Source organism: Bison bison, unplaced genomic scaffold (assembly GCF_000754665.1).
Source record: "Bison bison bison isolate TAMUID 2011002044 unplaced genomic scaffold, Bison_UMD1.0 scf7180017864473, whole genome shotgun sequence".
NCBI classification, from domain to species: domain Eukaryota; kingdom Metazoa; phylum Chordata; class Mammalia; order Artiodactyla; family Bovidae; genus Bison; species Bison bison.
Genome location: NW_011495034.1, coordinates 2,526,532 through 2,547,010, shown reverse-complemented (window position 1 = coordinate 2,547,010; position 20,479 = coordinate 2,526,532). Strand labels below are relative to the sequence as shown.

The window sequence follows — 20,479 nt, the reverse complement described above, 5'->3', positions numbered from 1 at the left end:
CACTAGGTTTCTCAGCCTTGGCACTGTTGACATTTTGGAATAGGGAGCTGGTCTATTAATCCATGACCTCTTGTCACTAGATGCCAATACCATCCCCTTCTGGGGGATGACAATCAAAGTGTCTCCTGCCATTACCACATGTTCCCGGGGCACCAAAACTGCTCCTGGTTGAGAACCACTGATGTACAAACACCCATTTAACTACCACCCAAAAAGAAGATAGAAATCATATCCATTCCTCCAAAAAGTTCCCTTCAGGCCTTTTCATTAATCCTCCCTCCCCTGAAACCACTGTCTCTCATTTCTATCATCACAGATTCATCTTGCCTATATTTGGACTTTGTAAATTAAATTATACAGTGTATACTATTTTTTGGGGGGGGGGTGTCTAGTCTCTTTCACTTAACATAATGTGTTTGCAATTATTCACATTATTGTGTTTATCAGTGGTTCACTCATTTCTTATTTTGGAATAGTGGTCCATTGTATGAATAAACCACATTTTGTTAGTACATTCTGTTCTTGATGGACACTTGGGTTGTTTCTAGTTAGGGGCTGTTTTGATAAAGTTGCTATGGCTAGTCTGGAAAAGTCTCTTTGTGGACGTGTTTTCCTTTTTCTCAGTAAATATCTAGGAATGGAATTTCTGGGTTGTAGGGTAAATGTATCTTTAACTTTTAATAAATTGCCAGACACTGCTGCAAAGTGGTCATACCATTTTACACTCCCAGCAACTGTGTATGAGCATTGCTGTTCCATATTGTTACCCACGTGATCATCATGTGTTGCCTATTGGTGTTGCCAATTGTTGTTGTTTGCTTTTTTAAAAAAGTAGAGTATAGTTATTTATAATGTTGTGTTATTTTCAGGTGTACAGCAGAGTTAATCAATTATACACATACATATATCATCCACATTCTTTTTTTTCTAGATTCTTTTCCATATAGGCTATTACAGAATATTGAGTAGAGTTCCCTGTGCTACACAGTAGATCCTTATTAATTATCTATTTTATATATAGTAGTGTATATATGTCAATCTCAATCTCCTAATTTATCCCCCTTCCCTTTTCCCCTGGTAACCATAAGTTTGTTTTCTACATCTGTGACTCCACTTCTGTTTTGTAGATAAGTTAATTTGTACCCTTTTTTTCTTAATATTCCACATAAAAGTAATATCATATGATATTTATCTAACTTATTTCACTCAGTATGACAATCTCTAGATCCATTCATGTTGCTGCAGATGGCATTTGTTCTTTTTTTTAATGTGTATGAATATATATATTTTAATGAATTGAGAATAAGTTGTATATATGATGATTCTTTACATCCAAGTACTTCAGTGTGTATTTCCTAATAATAGGTGTCTTCTCTTAAGTAACTATGATGTAGTTATCCACTTTATAAATCTAACATTGGTACAATATTTTATCCAATCTATTACCGGCATTCCAATTTGTCAGCCTATCTAACAGTATTTTTTTTTTTTTTTACTTTACAATATTGTATTGGTTTTGCCATACATCAACATGAATCCACCACGGGTGTACACGTGTTCCCAATCCTGAACCCCGCTGAGAAGTATTCCATTGTATATATATGTTACACATCTTCTTTATCTGTTCTTCTATTGATGGACATTTTTTAGGTTGCTTCCATGTCCTGGTTATTGTAAATAATGCTGCAGTGAATACTGGGGGGGCATGTATCTTTTCAAATGGTGGTTTTCTCTGGGTATATGCCCAGGAGTGGAATTGCTGGGTCATGTAGTTCCAGGTAGCATTAGTGGTAAAGAACCCATCTGCCAATGCTGGAGATGTAAGAGATGTGGGTTCGACCCCTGGGTCAGGAAGATCCCCTGGAGAAGGGTATGACAACCCACTCCAGTATTCTTACCTGGAGAAGCCCATGGAGAGGGGAACCTGGTGGGCTACAGTCCATAGGGTCACACAGAGTCAGACACGACTGAAGCGAGTTAGCATGCACACACACAGCAGTTCTGCTTTTAGTTTTCTAAGGCACCTCCAAACGGTTCTCCATAGTAGCCACACCAATTTACATTTCCACCAACATTTCCCACCCCTCCAGCATATTTGTAGATTTTTTTATAATGGCCATTCTGACCAATGTGAGGTCATTGTAATTGTGGTTTACATTTCTCTAATAAGTAGTGATATTGAGCATCTTTTCATGTGCTTTTTGGCCATCTGTATGTCTTCTTTGGAAAAATGTCTATTTAGATCCCTTGCCCATATTTTTGATTGGGTTGTTCTTTTAATATTGAACTGCATGAGCTATTTGTATATTTTGGAGATTAATCCCTTGTCAGTTACTTCATTTGTAGATATTTTCTCCCATTCTGAAGTTGTCTTTATGTTTTATTTATGGTTCAGTTGTTTTCATTTTAGCTCTTCTGTTGGGCATTTCGTTAGGATTTTTATTTGCATCTCCCTGATGACCAGTGATACTGAGCACCTTTTCATTTTTGGTTACTTAAATGCTTTTGTGAAGTAAGACTTTTTATGGTTTGATTTGGAGGAGTCCCTGTTACAACCAGACTCCACTCCTGATAATACGTTCAGGTTTTACAAGAACCTGCTGCTGCTCCTCAGTAGCTGGGAAAGGTTTTACATCTGAATAAGGTTGCTCTAAATTATCAAAATTACCATGAAACATGCCCTTCCATTTCTTGTTTTCTTCTCTTTTCCAAAGATACTGTGAAGTTATAGGGTATTTTCCTTTAGTGATGTCAGAAATACTCCTCCGAATTAGCCAAACAAGTAGACAAAACTACTTTTATTTTCTTTGGGATAGACTTCCAGTACCCACAACCTTTGCAACAACTGTCTCAACCTCATCCTTCCACAGCTGTGACAAACAAATTAATGCAGGGACCTGTCCCACGCAAGGCAGAGTCACCTCTATCATTCCATGCCCAAGGGGTTTCTTGGTGAGCCTTTTTCAGGAAGTATTTTTCTTTTACTTATACAGGAAAGTCTTTACCTAGTTTTTTTTTTTTTAAAAAAGTAAGTTCTCTATCTAGAAAGATTCCTTTTTCCATTTAAGTTCTGGTAACAGAGCTTCGGAGAAGGCAATGGCACCCCACTCCAGTACTCTTGCCTGGAAAATCCCATGGACGGAGGAGCCTGGAAGGCTGCAGTCCGTGGGGTCGCTGAGGGTCAGACATGACTGAGCGACTTCACTTTCACTTTTCACTTTCATGCTTTGGACAAGGAAATGGCAACCCACTCCAGTGTTCTTGCCTGGAGAATCCCAGGGACGGGGGAGCCTGGTCTACGGGGTCTATGGGGTTGCACAGAGTCGGACACAACTGAAGCGACTTAGCAGCAGCAGCAGCAGCAACAGAGCTTAACTTTTTCCTTTTAGTTCAAATGGGAAAGGAAGGGACTCGTGAGACTTCTTTGGTTGGAGTTTCTCTCTCTGTTGCTAAGGATGTATTTTTCTAACCTGTTTACATTATGTAACCAGACAGAAAGGTTCATCTCTGAGTGGTTGAGGACCTGGCTTCTGAATAGGATCTGAGTGCACTTTGAAAATGGAATATGGTGATACCCAGAGCTGGGTAGCAGGTGTGTATGTGTACACATAAGGTAACATGTCCAAAGCACTTTAGAAGCAGTAAGACAATCTCTAGTTCTTATCTCCAAATTCCAGTCCTCACTGAAGGACCCACTTTCTGTGGGAGAATGTCCGGGATAAGACGAGTCTGAGTCCTGTCCTACCAGAAAGCAAACCAACCAACCAGCCCAACAAAGAAACAAAGAAAAGACAGTGTAAATGACTGGGATCACATCCTCAGGACTTAGCTTCCAAGTTGAAGAGGTTCTCGCTGACACAGATGGGACTATGTGAGCATTAATACAAATAATGACTATAGTAGATTAAATAGTATTGGATGAATTTTACATCCTTGAGTTTATAATCACACTAAAAACACAAAACACACTCTCCACATTCTAGTGTATGGAAAACCAAGAGGGTGAAAGATCTGATTTCTTCAAAACATAAAAATCAAAGGGAGAAAAAAGGAGAGAAGAGGAACTTATGATTTAAAAGAAAGTTAAAAAACATATGAAACCATTGTAACACTACTTAGACATGTTGGGATTCTAATTTGAACAAACAGCAGCTGTTAAAAAATTTTATGAGCTAATTGGGGAAACTTGGTCCCCGAATGGGTATTTGACTATGTTAAGGAATTATTGTTAATGCTCTGGATGTGATCATGGCATTGTGGTTTTATTTTTATACCAATCCTCCTCTTTTAGAGACACATACTGAGTTATATACAAAATATATATCTGTGATTTGCTTCAGCAGAGTTCTGTGGCAGAGCTTTGGATGAAATGAAATGACCATGAATTGGTAATTATTAGTTTCTGGATAACATCTGGAGATTTATCAAAATACTATTCTCTTTACTAGAGAATGTTGATATTTGAAATCTTTCATAAATTGAAAACAAACAAAAAACAGCTAAGGGCCCTGCAGATTGGTCACTGGCTGAAGTCTGAACAGTGAGAGGAGACCATGGGGGATGCTAGGATTTGTGTGAGGAGCCCTGTCTTTTTTCTTATTATTATTGAAGTAAAATTGACTTAAAGCACAAGTTTCAGGTGTACAACATCATGATTTAATAGTTTTGTACATTACAACAAGGAGCCCTATGTTGACAGGTTTTGTTCATAAGTTTGTCAGAATGAAAAGATAATAATCCACTGATGTGACCTGTCCTCAACATTTTTCTCTCCACATTTGTTCATTGGAATCATACTAATGTTACGAACCAAGCGTTCTTGAGAAAAGGAATGAGATCATGCACTCTTATCTCATACAGCATTCTTTGTCTCAAAACCCTTACTGAAGGACCCCCAACTGGGCCTACTTTCCTTTCCTGTTTGTTTCTCATACCTTAGAAAGATGACCTCAAAGAAATTTGGGGGAAATTTTAAATATATATATATATATATATATACACATACATATATATATATACTTTTTTTTTCCTCAAATAAAACATTTTTACCCCTAAACCATTGGAAAATAGAGAACATTTTTCAAAAATGTTTATAGGCCTCATCTTTCTGAGAACACAGCAGACTCATTGGAATAGTTGTTTATGCTCACAGCCTTTTAGCAAGTTAGTTGCGTTAAAGACACCTAAAACAATAAAAAAGTTTCAAAATTTTCTCTACTTTCCACCAAAATATAGTGCATTTCTTTCTCACGGCTTTCCAGTCCTTACTCTCCTTAGGTCAAAATGTATGTTTCTGTGTCTTATCTCAGAACTTCCCTGAAATGACTCTTTCACATTTTGTTGTGAAGGACCGATAGGTATTTAATGTTAATCTTGCAGTTCATGAGGTTCAGACCCTACATAGGTAGGAGGAGCGAGGCTTTTGGCTGAATAAGCTTCTCTCCTCATCAGTGTGGAGGAGGAAGAGAGGGTCTTCCTGGGGCCAGTCACAGACAGTGTCTCATCCAGTCCTTGACCAGCCAGAGGAAGAGGGAAGCCCCAGACTACAGATGCAGCAACTCAGGCACAGAGGCTCAGTAACCTGACTGTGTTGCCTTTGGAAGACACTTATGCTCTTTCTCCTAACTCAGGGAGCATTCCCAGGTGTAAATTGTGCCAGCTGTGACTTGACTGAAGCATGCAAGTTATTCATTCATTTTGTGACGCCATCTCATAGCACATGCATTTCTGTGGAAACCTGGCACCATGAACTCAGTGAACTCTGGAAACCAGCATTTTAAGGCAGTTAGCTGATTTTAAAGGTTTCTAATATTTCCTAACAAAATATAGTTAGAGACATTGGTCATCTCCCAGGTATTCAATAACCCAGAAGCCAGAAAGGACCAATCCACATTGTAATACACTAATGATTGAGTGGTTATAGGTTGTATTTATGTCCATCCAGTCATTCCCACTGCTTTACAGACTGCTTTGATGAATTATCAGTCATGCTTCTTTATAGTTAATGCTGTGAGTTGGATATATTGGGGAAAAGCTTATTTATTGGTAACTTCAGCCAGATGGTTTCATGTATTAAAGACTCATGGCTTAGTCAATAATACTGGATTCAGAACTGAATTTCTATGGAATGAATCATGTCTCTAACCAAGGATGTGCTGGTTTGAACCCCATGGAGTTGGAGTTACACACCTTCCTTACATAATCCCTATCAGTGGCCTCTGGGCTCAATTATTTTTCTAGTAGCTGGTGATTTTCAACTAAACCATCTACATTCTTCTGTTTGCAAACCCTATAGGCTTGCAGTTTTTTCTTCAGATGCAGCATCTGCAGTTTCATTCCCTGCCACTGGTAGATAGTATTGTCCTAGGGTAGTATAAGTGAGAGAAAGCCTTATGTAAGCCTTGGAAATTTCATATACACAATCAGCCATTTGTGCTTCTTCCTTTAAAAATAATTAAAGAAGCATGAATTTATTCATGAATAGCAGAGAAGATGCATTGGTAGCAATATTTAAAATACATAAAACATTTATGTATAGTTATAATAAGGCTTCACCTGTCTGCACTTTCCTCGTATCTACCTGATTTCTTCTGTCTCCTCATGGAGCTTAGATGGCAGGTGCAAAAGTTGACCACTTTGAACCCTGGAAACCCTTGATAAGTATGTGCCCTTTTCTGAGCTTATATCCTGAGCTGTTCTTAACTTGGAGACACTGCACCAACAACCCCTTTTTGCTTTCTGTGTGGTTTAAAGCAAAAAAAAAAAAAACCCGAAAACCCTCAAAACACTGTCTTCTTTGATGTGCTCCTTTCCACAAGCACGCACTTTTGTTTCTTTGTATAGTTATAAAATCCTCATGCACCTCCTTTAAAATAAATAAATTACAGTTTTATGAGCCTCGTTTATTTCCAGCAACTCCAAATAATAGGCTTTGGAAATAAATGGTGTTTATTTTAAAATGAATATAGTAGCATGCTTTCCATTCTAAAGATTTGTGTATCTTCAATATCATATTTTCAAAGTAATGTCTAGGTAGTAAGTGGCTAAAGAAGATAACATCATCTGATCATAATTTGATCCCTTTCTTACTTGGCCTTAACTATTATTTGATTATTCCAAGTCATAATCTTTTCAACTGAACTGATTATGCCAGTGTAACTTATCCTGTTTGCTAAACTTTCAGACAAAAAATCCTTTCTGAGATTTCAGGCCGATTTCTCATTTAGCCTGTTGGCTCACTTTACTTGCCAGAGGTTTTCTTCTAATTGAAGAGTTATTTTCTCTTTATAAGTAAGGCTTTAATTTGCCCTTCTGTCTTTTTCTTTCTCCTCCTTATGTCTAACCTAAAAGAAATAATCTACTTTCTTCTTAAAACATAAGACTGACTGCATCATTTCAAGTGCTACTAAGCGTGGCTTAAAAATTTGGAATATGATGGATTCTTTCTTCAACTAAAGTTACTATAGCAATTATCTCTCACCATAATTAGATGGAAGGGAGCTTTGACGATGAAATGAATACTAGGCTCAAAAAAAGGCCCGATTGCACACGCAGCCTTTTGACTAGCTTGTAGCAGTGAGCAGAAGTTACTCATCTTCTCTAGTAGGAACACCTTGGTTCCTCATTTATGATCTAGAGACAATTAAATTAGAAATTTAATTCAGGTGGATTTTATAAAGATTTAGTGAGATGATGCCTGGCACTTAATTTCTTCACTGCATGAAAAACATATTAACATTTACTAAAGGGCTTGTGCTTGTGTGTTAGTTGCTCAGTCACATCCGACTCTGCGACCCCACGGGCTGTAGCCTGCCAGGCTTCTCTGTCCATGGAATTCTCCAGGCAAGAGTACTGGAGTGGTTTGCCATTCCCTTCTCCAGGGGATCTTCCTGACCGAGGGATCGAACCTCGGTCTCCCACATTGTGGGCGGGTTCTTTACCGTCTGAGCCACCAGGGAAGCCCCAAAGGGCTTATACAAATGAAAAAATTAACCCCCCTGTTGGTAGATTAAAAAAAAGGACATGAACTCATAATTAATCAGTTTACAAGAAAAACAATTATTAAGCATCTGGGGAAATGTTTAAACTCATAGCAGTTAAATAAAATTCAAAAAGCACTGAGATGTCCTTTCCTTTTACTAAATTAGCACTGCTACTGCTGCTACTGCTAAGTTACATCAGTCGTGTCCGACTCTGTGCGACCCACAGCCGGCAGCCCACCAGGCTCCTCTGTCCCTGGAATTCTCCAGGCAAGAATACTGGAGTGGGTTGCCATTTCCTTCTCCAAAATTAGCACTAATTTAAAAAAATAAAAAAAGTCAGATGCTGGTGGCATTACCAGTTGGTACAGCTCATTGAAAAAAATATGCATCAAATTATATTCATACCTTTCAATCTAATAATCCCATTTCTGGGACTCTATTCTGAGGAAATATTCTGAAGTGTTGAAAAAAACTTATAAACATGATAGTGATTATTTCATCATTACTTTTGATCTTGACAAACCTGGGAAAAACTTAAGTTTGTAAAAGATTAAGTTATGATAGACTTCTGCAGCTATTAAAAGAAAGATTCATTGAGCAGCACCTAAAAATGTTTATGATGTAAAAAATATGCACACTGATAATCAACATGAGGGAATTCACAGGTGACTCAGTGGTAAACCTGCCTGCCAGTGTAGGAGACACAGGTTCGATCCTTGGGTGGGGAAGATTCCCTGGAGGAGGAAATGGCAATGCAATCCAGTATTCTTGCCTGTAAAATCTCTTGGACAGAGGAGCCTGGTGGGCTACAGTCCATGAGATTGTGGAGTCACACACAACTAGCAACTGAGCATGCGTGCACAGCGCAATCACTATGAGAACAATTCATCTTAGAACCATGTGGGAATAGACCAAGTGATGTTAGGGTATTAGAGCATATTTTTTTCTTCTTTCCTGTTTCCCCAAATCTTTTGTAAGATACTATTACTATTAAGATTAAAATTAGAGTTTTAGTTTAATGTATTCACCCCCAAAAAATATTTGGCAAGTGCCTCTTATGTGTCCAGAAAATTCGGTATAGCAATTTGGGCTTTAAAAAAATGCCAGAATCTTTTTTCGTTATTTACTCCAGGGCAATACAAAAGCAAAGAAGTGTGCTTAGTGAACTCTTTACAGTAAGTACTTCACATACAACCTAAGATTAAGGTTCTATTGTGTGTAACCTAAGCATTTAATGCCAGACCGTCAGCCCAACCCATGTTAAACATAGCGGTGTTGAGTCTCACTGTGGTCATCTGCTTCAGGACTCATTCCAAAATTAACTCACTAGCTTACTCAGGTCATTCCACCAAGGAAAATGGGATCACAGTGATATATTAACCATAACATCAATGTGAACAAGACTTTGAATAATGCATCTCAGAGCAACACTCTAGGTAACTGAATTAGAATAAGCCAGACAAGGTCATTTGCAAAGTACTGTGGCATTATTTAAGCTGACATTTTTGGTGAAATAATTGCAGAGTCACTGAAAGCTGTAAGAGTGAAAGATGGCTTGTACACTTTCCCCAGTTTCCTCCAGTGGTAGCATTTTACAGAACTGTGGTACTGGGCATTGACAAGGTACAGTCCTCCCATCTGAGTCACATCTCCCTGGTTGTATTTGTACTCCTGTACGTCTGTGTGTGCAAATGTGTGAGATTCTGTGTAATTATATCCCTTGGTATGTTTGTGCATCCACCGAAGTCAAGATGCTGAGCAGTTCCATCGGCACCAAATCCTTCCCGTTGCTCCTTCATAGTCACACCCTTCCTCCACTCCCCACCATCCCCAACCCCTGGAAACCACTGCCTTGTCCTCTAGTTGTGAAATTTTGTCATTTCAAAAATGATACATAAATGAAACCATACAGTATGGAAAGCTCAACCCTTTGAGCTTGGCTTATAACTCCCTTGTGAATCTTCCAAGTTGTGGCATGTATCAATAGTTTGCTGCTTGTCAGTGCTGCCAAGTAAGTATTCATGGTGGATATATCATCATTAACCATGCATCTGGGCTGATTCCAGGTTTTGGCTATTAAAATAATGCTGCAATGAACATTCACATACAAGTGTTTATGTAAACATAAAGTTTTCATTTCTCTGGGATAAATGTCTGAGACTGGAACTGCTGGGTCATACAGTGATTACATGTTTAGTTTTTAAAGATGCTGCCAAACTGTTTTCTAGAATGCCTATACTGTTTTATAGACATACTCCAAGCAAAGTATGGGAGGCTTTTTCTTTTTTTCTTTCCCAAATTATTCTGAAGTACTATTTGTGACAGTTTTCTGAACTAACCAAATAATTTTGCTAAAGATAGCCATGTTGAGTAGGTAGATTTAGAAAAGAGAACTTTATCAGGGCATGTCAGAAGCTCCTCCCTCCAACCCCCCTCCCCCCAAAAAAAATCACTTAATCTTCATAGATGAGCTTTACATAGTAGGTCAATTCGAAATATTTGACCCCTTTAGTCTTGCTCAGATGGTGAAGAATATGCCAGCAATGGGAGAAACATGGATTCGATCATTGCATCAGGAAGATACCCTAGAGAAGAAAATGGCAAGCCACTCCAGTATTCTTGCCTGGAGAATCCCATGGATAGAGGAACCTGGTGGGCTACAGTCCATGGCATGGTAAAGAGTCAGACACAACTGAGTGACTAACACTTGAACTTTTCAGTCTGTAGGCAGCTAGCAAAATAGACTCAACCCTCATTTCATAGCTGTTGGGCTCAATCTCCTATACCCATAACAGAATATTGGCCTGGACATAATTTGTTTCTCCCTTGTGTGACAATCTTTCTGTCTTCTTTAAGGGAAAAAATGTTTTTTAAAGGATTTCTGGATACCCTAGATCAGCATCTTCACTTTGCACTGGCCAGAAATGAAGGCCCTGGACTAGGAGTTAGAAGACCTGTGTTTAAGTCCCTCCTCTAATAAGCTGTGTACTGTAAACACATCCCTTACCCTCTCTAAGTTTGCTCAGCTGAATAAGCTAGATGAATTCCCAGTGGAACCACCTGGAGGACCTGCAGGACCCAGTTGCTGGCCTGCCCCTGGAGGCTCTGGTTGAGCAGTTCTAGAATGGAACAGGAGAATCTGCCTGATATACAAGTTCCAGGAGATACCAGTGAGACTGGACCAGAGATGACACCCTGAGAACCCAGGCCAGATTATGCTAAAGTGCCTTCTGGCTCAACACCATCACCCATCCGCCTCCAAAGGACCCCTCAGGTTTGCTTTCCAGAATGAGTTATTCGTTTGACCCTTTTTTAAAGTGACCAGATATATAGTGGAGCATAATGCAGCCGTTTAAACTGTCACAGAAGAATATTCACTGTCGTGGGGAGTTACATACGATATCGTTAGGTTATAAACCTACAAAACAGCATATGCAGAAATGTCCAGTTACACACAGAAAAGACATCTAAAAAGATATATCTAAAACGTCAGTAATAGTTATCTCTAAATCATAAAGTTGTAAAAATTTTATTTTCCTCTTTCTATCCATTTCTGTTTTCTAATTTTGTCTGTAACTCATTGATAATTTATGAGAACAAAGAATCCCCATGAGCAGAACAACTCCTGATTTCTCTAGGTTTTAGTAATTATGGTTAAATACCAACCAGCACAAATAAGGCTCTTCAGGTATGAGATAAAATTATCTAGGAGGCTTTAGAGAGGTAGCTACGACCTTCCTTAGCCTAAAAAGTATGGGCGATCACTTTGTGCTGTTCTTCTTACTCGACAGAATTCTGTACACGTGCACCTAAGTAGTCCTGCCCCAGGACCACTTGTTACAGCATCTCATTATTGCCTGGGTGATGTTTCCATAGAGCTTTTCCACGGCTAACTAGTAGGATCAACAGCTATAGCCTCCCAAGCTAGTCCCTCCTTCATCCTTGACGATGGGTTGATGTGTTTAGACGAAGCTAGTTCTTCCTTTGGGACTAGGAGGGACTAGCTAGTATCTCTGTTAGAAAAATTAATATTTACTCCTAAAATAGGAATGTTAAATTATCCCTGACATAAATTTATATAGATGCCAGAAACCAGTTACCTTCTGTGGAAAGCTGTTTTGTTCCTCATGTGGCTTCGTGTCCCCTCCTGGAATTTCTAACTATACTGATGTCCCCAAAACATCGTTTTCTTCAACACCCACACTTCTCAAGGTTAAGATAGATTAGAATGAACATGACTTCCTTGAAATACTATTTATTAAAATGGTTTTGCTGTTAAAAATTTTAAGGATTAATATTATAGAAAAACGTTCCATATCTGAACTCTAGTAACTCCATTTCTGAATAAACATGTTTGATTGGAGGCATGGTGTCGAAAGGGCAGTGCAGTGGTGATTTCAAAACACCACTTCTGTCCAGAGCTGCAGCAGACCACTGTTCCTTTCTGCCAAGTTCCCTCCTGTGCGTATCCCTTAAGAATGAGAAATTCAAAGGACTTTTTGATTTATGAGTGATAGTGTGTTTATTGGGGTAGCACTATTTACCATTTTACATTTAACACCCACCCATATTGGTATCTATCATAGATTTTTTTCCTTTTAACAAATGTGTTTTGTGCTTGAGAAAATATATTTTTATGTATGACCTCAAGACTGTTGCCATCTACATGTCTGCCCCATGTGTTTGCTATCATGGGTGAAGCTGCTGGGTTTGCCTTATGTAACTGGGAGCTCCAGCAGCTGCATCCGGATGCTTGTTCACTGCAGTGCTGTTGTAAAATAGCACCATCCCACACCAGCAATGCTTCCACAACCCCCTTACTGTGAAAGAGGTGATGGGAAGGTTACATCTAGACATTTCTTGCTTTGTTGAAAAACAGGCTCAAGACCCAGGAATTGCTGCATTTGTCCATATGTCAAGCCTCATCGGGGAGGAAAGGGCCTCTCTTTATCTCACGCACATCTCTGTCTTCTGGTACTTCACACACTGCCCTTGACTAGAAAACATAGCTGTGCTTTTCTTTACTGGTTCTGGTAGGTGAAAAACACAAGCTTTTGATTGATCTGTAAATTTTCCTACTATGTTGTTCTTGTTGTTGTTCAGTTGCCAAGTCATGTCCAATTTTTGTGAATTGTGTGACTGCAGTACCCAAGGCTTCCCTGTCCTTCACAATCTCCTGGAGTTTGCTCAAATTCATGTTTGTTGAGTCGGTATGCTATCTAACCATCTCATCCTTTGTCGCCCTGTTCTCCTCCTGTCCTCAGTCTTTCCCAGCATCAGGGTCTTTTCCAATGAGTTGGCTCTTCGCATCAGGTAGACAAAGTATTGGAACTTCAGCTTTAGCATCAGTCCTTCCAAAGAATATTCAGGGTTTAGGATTGACAATTTGATCTCCCTGAAGTTCAAGGGACTCTCAAGAGTCTTTTCCTGCACTACAGTTCAAAAGCATCAGCTCTTTAGTGCTCAGCCTTCTTTCTGATTCAGCTCTCACATCCATACATGACTACTGGAAAAATCATATCTTTGACTATACGGACCTTGTCAGCAAAGTGATGTCTTTGCTTTTTAATGTGCTGTCTAAGTTTGTTATAGCTTTCCTTTCAAGGAGCAAGCATCTTTTAATTTTATGACTGCAGGCACTGTCCACAGTGATTTGAAGCCCAAGAAAATAAAATCTGTCACTACTTCAACTTTTCCCCCTTCTGTTTGCCATGAAGTGATGGGACCAGATGCCATGATCTTAGTTTTTTGAATGTTGAATTCTAAGCCAGCCTTTTCACTTTCCTCTTTCACCCTCATCAAGAGGCTCTTTAGTTCCTCTTCACTTTCTGCCACAAGAGTGGTATCATCTGCATATCTGAGGTTATTTATATTTCTCCAGGAAATCCTAATTCCAGCTTGTGCATTTCACATGATATACTCTGCATATAAGTTAAATAAACAGGGTGGTGATACACAACCTTGTCATACTCCTTTCCCAATTTGGAACCAGTCAGCTATTCCTTGTCCAGTTGTAACTATTGCTTAATTGACCCACATACAGGTTTCTCAGGAGGCAGGTAAGATGGTCTCGTATTCTCATCTCTTTAAGAATTTTTCAGTTTGTTGTGATCCACACAGTCAAAGGCTTTAGTGTAGTCAGTGAAAAGTAGGTGTTTTTCTGGAATTCTCTTGCTTTTTCTGTGATCCAACAGATGACGGCAATGTGATCTCTGGTTCTTCTACCCTTTCTAAACCCAGCTGGTACATCTGGGAGTTCTTCATTCATGTACTATTGAAGCCTAGCTTGAAGGATTTTGAGCATTACCATGCTAGCATGTGAAATGAGTGCAACTGTGTGGTAGTTTGAGCATTCTTTGGCATTGCCCTTCTTTGGGATTGGAATGAAAATCGACCTTTTCCAGTCCTATGGCCGCTGCTGAGTTTTCCAAATTTACTAGCATATTGAGTGCAGCACTTTAACAGCATCATCTCTTAGGATTTGAAATAGCTCTGCTGAAATTCCATCACTTCCACTAGCTTAGTTCATAGTGATGCTTCCTAAGGCCCACTTGAATTCACACTCCAGGATGTCTGGCTCTAGGTGAGTGATCACACCATTGTGGTTATCCTGGTCATTAAGAGCTTTTTTGTATAGTTCTTCTGTGTATTCTTGCCACTCTTCTTACTTTTTTCTGCTTCTGTTAGATCCTTACCATTTCTGTCCTTTATTGTGTCCATTCTTACATGAAAGTTGCCCTTGATATCTCTAATTTTCTTGAAGAGATCTTTGTTCTTTCTCATTCTATTGTTTTCCTAGTGTACCATGGCCTAAATAAAATACAAGGTAGAGGTTTAAATGACATTAAAGACACTGATTTTACTTGCTTTTTTCCTACTTTCTAAAGGCTCTTACAGAATTTGAGTTGGAAGGCTTCACTGATGTTTGCTTGGTCTAGTATTCCTGTCTACATTCAATGTACACATACTTATTGTCATTTTAGAGGGATAGGATCGTCTTCCTTATTGTATTGCTTCTCACATCTTTGGTCCTTTATTCCATCCTTCCTATTAGCTAGTAGTTCATTTAGCAAAGCCAGCTTCTTTTAATGGGAAAAAAGGTATATCCCACTGTGTGCCATGCCAGGCTTTATTACCACACAAGTTTTCCTAATTAGAATAATAACTACCTCTAATAATAACTAATTAGAATAATAACTTCTTGAGAAATCTTACTTCCTTTCATAACCCAAGAATGGTCTTTTTTGTGTCCTCAGGTGTTAGGCGTCCATCCTAGACTTATCCCAACCTACTAGAATCATCTCATTACTCGACTGTCTCCCCCACTCACATATTAGTGCCACAAGGGAATGCCTTCTCAGTGTGTTCTCTGACTGGACAGTCACAGACGTGTAGATGGTATTTAATCATTTACTAAACTGAGTGAATGAAGCCAGCTTGCCAGCCCAGTAGAGGAAAATCTCATATTATTTATTCAGTGCCAAGAGTGGAGTCCACATGTCATCAACACAGGCCTGATTGATGCTAAATTAGCAAGTTAGGAAGCATTTTGTACCCTGTTGTCATTTAAGACTCAAAATAATGTGATTGAAAAAGTAATTTTCTTTCATTATTTTTATATTTACATTTACATTGTATATTTTATTTTGTAAATGAAGCTTGAGCCTAGAAACTGGATTTTATAATATTAATATAAAACTTGTTTCCATGTCATAACATTTATTTCAGAACATAACTTTGAACATGAACCATACCTAAACAAAAAATATATTTAAGGCATAGTTTTTTATATTTACTTATGAAGTCTACAGTACCCTTTAAAAGGAATGTTTGTGTGTGGCTGTGCTACTTATTCTGAAGAGTCTTTTCTAAAGCTCAATTTTACTATGAAACTCACATTTCCAGTATTGTACAGTTTTATCTGTCTTGTATTGTGCACCTCAAAGCGTTTATGTAGCATTTTTTAAAATGTTAATTTTATCCTGTGCAGGCTGCCTTGACAGCATGTCTTTCTATTGATTGAAATTCCAACTCTATGCTGAGGAATAGAATTCATAGTATAATTTTGTTAACTAAGACAAAAAGAGCATTCAAAAGTGTTTAGCATATTTACGCAATTGTACCGAAGCATTATAAACTGAACATTTGGTCAACTATTACTGCAGCCTGGCCCTGCTTATGGTGGCTTAAGATTGTTTTTAGATGGTGACTCAAAGCAGAGACAGTATTTTTAGACAGTTTCACTCTCCCTCCCCTTTTCCATTCCCAAGTGTCCACTTTCAGGAGGAGAGAACAAAGAGGGTGAAACCTTACAGCAAACTCCAAAGAGCCCTATCTCCCTTGTTTCTAATCATTATTTATACTTTTGTAACTAGATACTCCAGAAATGCAACAATGGAGCCTGAAGCTGTAGCTGTACTCATAGACTCTGCAAAGCTTTAAAACTTTTTACTTTGGGGAATAAAACTAAAAAGATGAAATACGGAGATTTTTCTCAGTGTAATGGAACAAAATAAAATTATCCTCTCTTAAAATAAATGGCAGGTAGGGAAAGCAATTTTTCCTGTCACGGATAAAAGCTAGGGAAAACAAAATCTGCATTTGAAATATGTTATCTCAAAATGTTTTAAATAAAAAGAAGCTAAACTACATTGTACAGTACCTGTTCCCAAGGATGATTGCAGTTTCTTGTTATTAAGTCCTGAGAAACACAGAGTGTCCTTGGCAGGCGGCACTATAAAAACAAACAAGAAAAAAAAAGACGTAGGTCAAATTAAATTTTTTTTCTCTTTTGACTGAGGGGCTGCATTTTGCATTATTTGTTTTAATGAGCGCAGCCTCTTATGTAGTTTTCTCCATCTTGCACCCATGTTCCCAAGCATGCAAAAGAAAGTAACTCTTTGATATATGAGACAATATGAAGATTAAAAGTCCCCCAACCTGTGCAATTTTACCTTGATCATCTATCTGTAAACTTACAAGGGGGAAAGCATGGATTAGAAATAAAAATTTCTTCCTAAACCCATCACTGCTGCTGCTGCTGCTGCTAAGTCATGTCAGTCATGTCCGACTGCGCGACCCCATAGGTCGCGACCCCACCAGGCTCCTGTCCCTGGGATTCTCCAGGCAACAATACTGGAGTGGGTTGCCATTTTCTTCTCCAATGCATGAAACTGAAAAGTGAAAGGGAAGTTGCCCAGTCGTGTCCGACTCAGCGACCCCATGGACTGTAGCCTACCAGGCTCCTCCATCCATGGGGTTTCCCAGGCAAGAGTACTGGAGTGGGTTGCCATTGTATCCTGAGCAAGTCACTTAGGTTTTCTGAGTTTCCGTTTCTTCACTTTTAAAAGTTTCAGATGCCTGCTTTACCTAAATCATAAGACTGCTGAGGATGAAAAGAATCAAAATAGGAAAGTGTTTTACAAGTTTCTGGTAGGTCCTGTTATAGAGTTTAATGAGCTTGTTGAAGGTCACAGAGACATCTAACTGAACTTCTTGTTGAAGGTCATGGAGAGATTTAAGTCTAAACTTCAGCATTTTTCAGCACTGGCACTGTTAATGCTTTCAGGCTGATTATTCTTTCTTATGGGGAGCTGTCCTGCGCATTATCGGAATATCCCTCCCTCTCTACCCACTAGATGCCTTTAGCATCCCCCAAATTGTGCCAGCCAAAAATATCTCCAGGGACTTCCCTCGTGGTCCAGCAGCTGGGACTCCGTGTTTCCACTGCAAGGTGCACGGGTTCTGTCTCCGGTCCCAGAACTAAGATTCTGCATGCCATGACAAAAAAAAAAGAAATCCTCAGACACTACCACATGTACCCTGGTGGGCAAAATTGTCCCAAGTAGAGGACCACTGATCTGTGTGGTTCTAGGGCAAAAGTTCTTAACCATTTTTATGACAACATTTGTCACCATCAGTTATTCTAAGTAGTTCTGGTTGGAATACTCCATGACATAGCAGCTTTCAGAATTCAAAAAGGGATAACTGGTTTTCATCTGTCATCTTTGTGTCTCTGAGTATCAGCAGTGGCATTGGTTTCTTGAGAAGGTCCCTGTGAACTGCTGTTGAAGAAGCAGTCTCCCAACAGAGATACTGACAACAGTGAGCCAGAAGTCAGACTCAGTAACCCCTGAAACCTCTTCCTGGGATTCTGTGATCATCCCCTAAGGGGCCCAGCTGGTCTCTCTTCAGCAGCCCCTTCTCATCTGAATATTCATGGGCTTCTAATATCTGTTACCAGCTGAGAGGCCAGGGAGAGAAACACAAGTGTTTTCATAACTATTATCACAGACTCTTGACTCTAAGCCCTTGAGGTTTGCACCAGTTGTCCAAGTTTACATGTTCCATAAGAAGAGGTGAGCTCATGTCCTTCTACTCTGCTATCTGTCTCCTCCCCCCCCATGTTTATATTTTGTTTAGGAATCTTAACCTCTCTTCTTTGCCTGCTCCTTCAACTTTGTTCTCACTGCAGAACTTGATAGAGAAACTCAGCTGGAAGTTGATACGGAAACGCAGCAGGGGCTTTTCTCACCAGCATCGTATGAAGAGTAACATCCTTCTGAATCACTTGACAAAAAGCAGATGCCTTCTGCCCTTGCACGACTCTTTCCTTTTCCTTTCCCCTTTACAGGGCTCATTAAATACACGCCTCCTTCAACTGCGTTTGGGGACTTAAGTACCAGCTGTCCAAGAGTGGAATATTTTCGCTTCTGTTGCTCACTCTTTCCCCCAAAAAATGGCCCAGGACAAACTTCCACATCTTTATCTCTGACTGCATGCTGCTCTCTTCCAGATGCTGGCACTCTCCGCAATTTATTATCACCCCTGAACTAGAACTTTCAGAGCATTTATGGTTGACTTTATTATGTTTGTTTCATAATTATCCAAAACTATTGAGAAATTTGATGCATTTGATCTGGGCCTTATTAAATAGTCTGAAATGATTTTGTATCTATATGAATTAAATTTTTTGAAACAACTAAATTTTAAGATAACTTGCGCTGACAAGCCCATGTATATAGTCAAGTGTGGTTAAAAGCATTGGCATAACCGGAAGAGATATTAGTGTAATTAACAATCATGACAAGAACCTGGAATTGCCCAGGAGTCTTCAGGATTTGGAACTCTGTTCACAGAACATCCAAAGCAGCTGTTTGAACCAATGGGAACGAGAACTGGATTACTTCATGGCAGTACAATGTTAGTGTCAATTTAAACTTAATTTTTTTTCCCTTTAAAGTGCATGTGAATTATTTTAATTACTGTATGGTTTATTTATGGAAGGACTAATTGGCTCCCTCTGTAAAATAGCAGCGTCTGGCCCAACCAGGAGTCATTTTCTTTGTAGACCAGTGAGCATCCTTACTGACCAGACTTACCTGATCCAGGTTTGATGTGTACTCAGCCATTTCATCACATTATATAAGGAAAGCACTGTGGGTTTTTCTTCCTTTTCCAGGTGGCCTTTTTGAAGATGTAGCCAAGGGAGTCGACACATTCCTCTCCTCAGCACGGGTGCACCGGCAGCCAGCAGTCAGCCCAGTGGGCAGCAGTTACAGAGACAAGAACTCGGCTACAGAAAGAGAACAGGGCATTGCAGTTCTGAGTTTACTTGCTCGCATCTGTTCTCTAAGAGAAGAGTTAACTTTAAATCTTTGAAACACCGAGGCTGTGAAGAAAGTCATAGTAGCAGGTTGAGAGATAAGTATAGAATTTTCATCTCTGTTTCCCGCCGAGAGGAACATTCAGATGTGTGCTGTGTCAGCACCACCTGGAGAGAGAGAGCTGGCGAAGACCCATCTGTCCTGTGTGGAGGCAGCGAGGGGCTTCACTGGTGGAATTGAATGTTAGGTGCTGTAAATCTTAGGACATAAACTTGCAGAGAACTTCTCAGATTTGTTTAAAAAAAAATTGTTTAAGAAAATATGAAACTCTGTATACCTTATTCAGAGGGGATGCTCAGTAAATAAATGTCTGTTGAATGCCTGATTGTCAAATTAAAGGGTTTCCCATTTATGCAAAACTGCTTGTGTTCCTTTTCTTCTTTATTCCCTTTACCATTACCAAGTACACTGCAGATCAAGAAATATACCTCACTGGCATCCTGTTACAGAGTTGTCTGAGTCCTTGTGTGAGGGAGCATGTGGTAAGGGAACCGCTGAGAATGACAGAGCTGGAGGGGGTCCTACAGGGCACAGGACCACCCCTCATCTTAGGGAGAAGGTTTGAGACTTGCCAGTCATCTCACAGAAGGAGCCACCTCAGGGCTGGAGGCAGGCAGATCCTTCCTGCTCACTCCTTATTCAGGAGGACAGTCTCTGGATCTGCAGCTGTACCTGCTTCTCACCAAGCCTGTTTGCTACCAAACTCACGTTAGGCTGCTCGCTGCTTGAAAGTCAACACTCCAGAGACAAGTGTTGATTGGAACAGAAAGCCTGCTTTATTCATGAGGTTGGCAGCCTGAGGAGGTGGCGGACTCATGTCCAAAAACCAAC

The 20,479-nt window shown here is 39.5% G+C and overlaps 1 protein-coding gene across 2 annotated transcripts in view; it reads left to right on the top strand.

Annotated features, from left to right (window-relative positions):
* Nucleotides 1–20,007, top strand: part of UBE3D (ubiquitin protein ligase E3D) — a 171,521-nt gene extending 151,514 nt beyond the window's left edge. For both annotated transcript variants that reach the window (XM_010861730.1, XM_010861731.1), the window contains exon 10: nucleotides 19,444–20,007. In XM_010861730.1, coding sequence (XP_010860032.1) covers nucleotides 19,444–19,464 — 21 coding nt within the window. In that variant the 3' untranslated portion in view covers nucleotides 19,465–20,007. The remainder of the gene's footprint in view (nucleotides 1–19,443) is intronic.
* The last annotated feature ends 472 nt before the right edge of the window (nucleotides 20,008–20,479 follow it).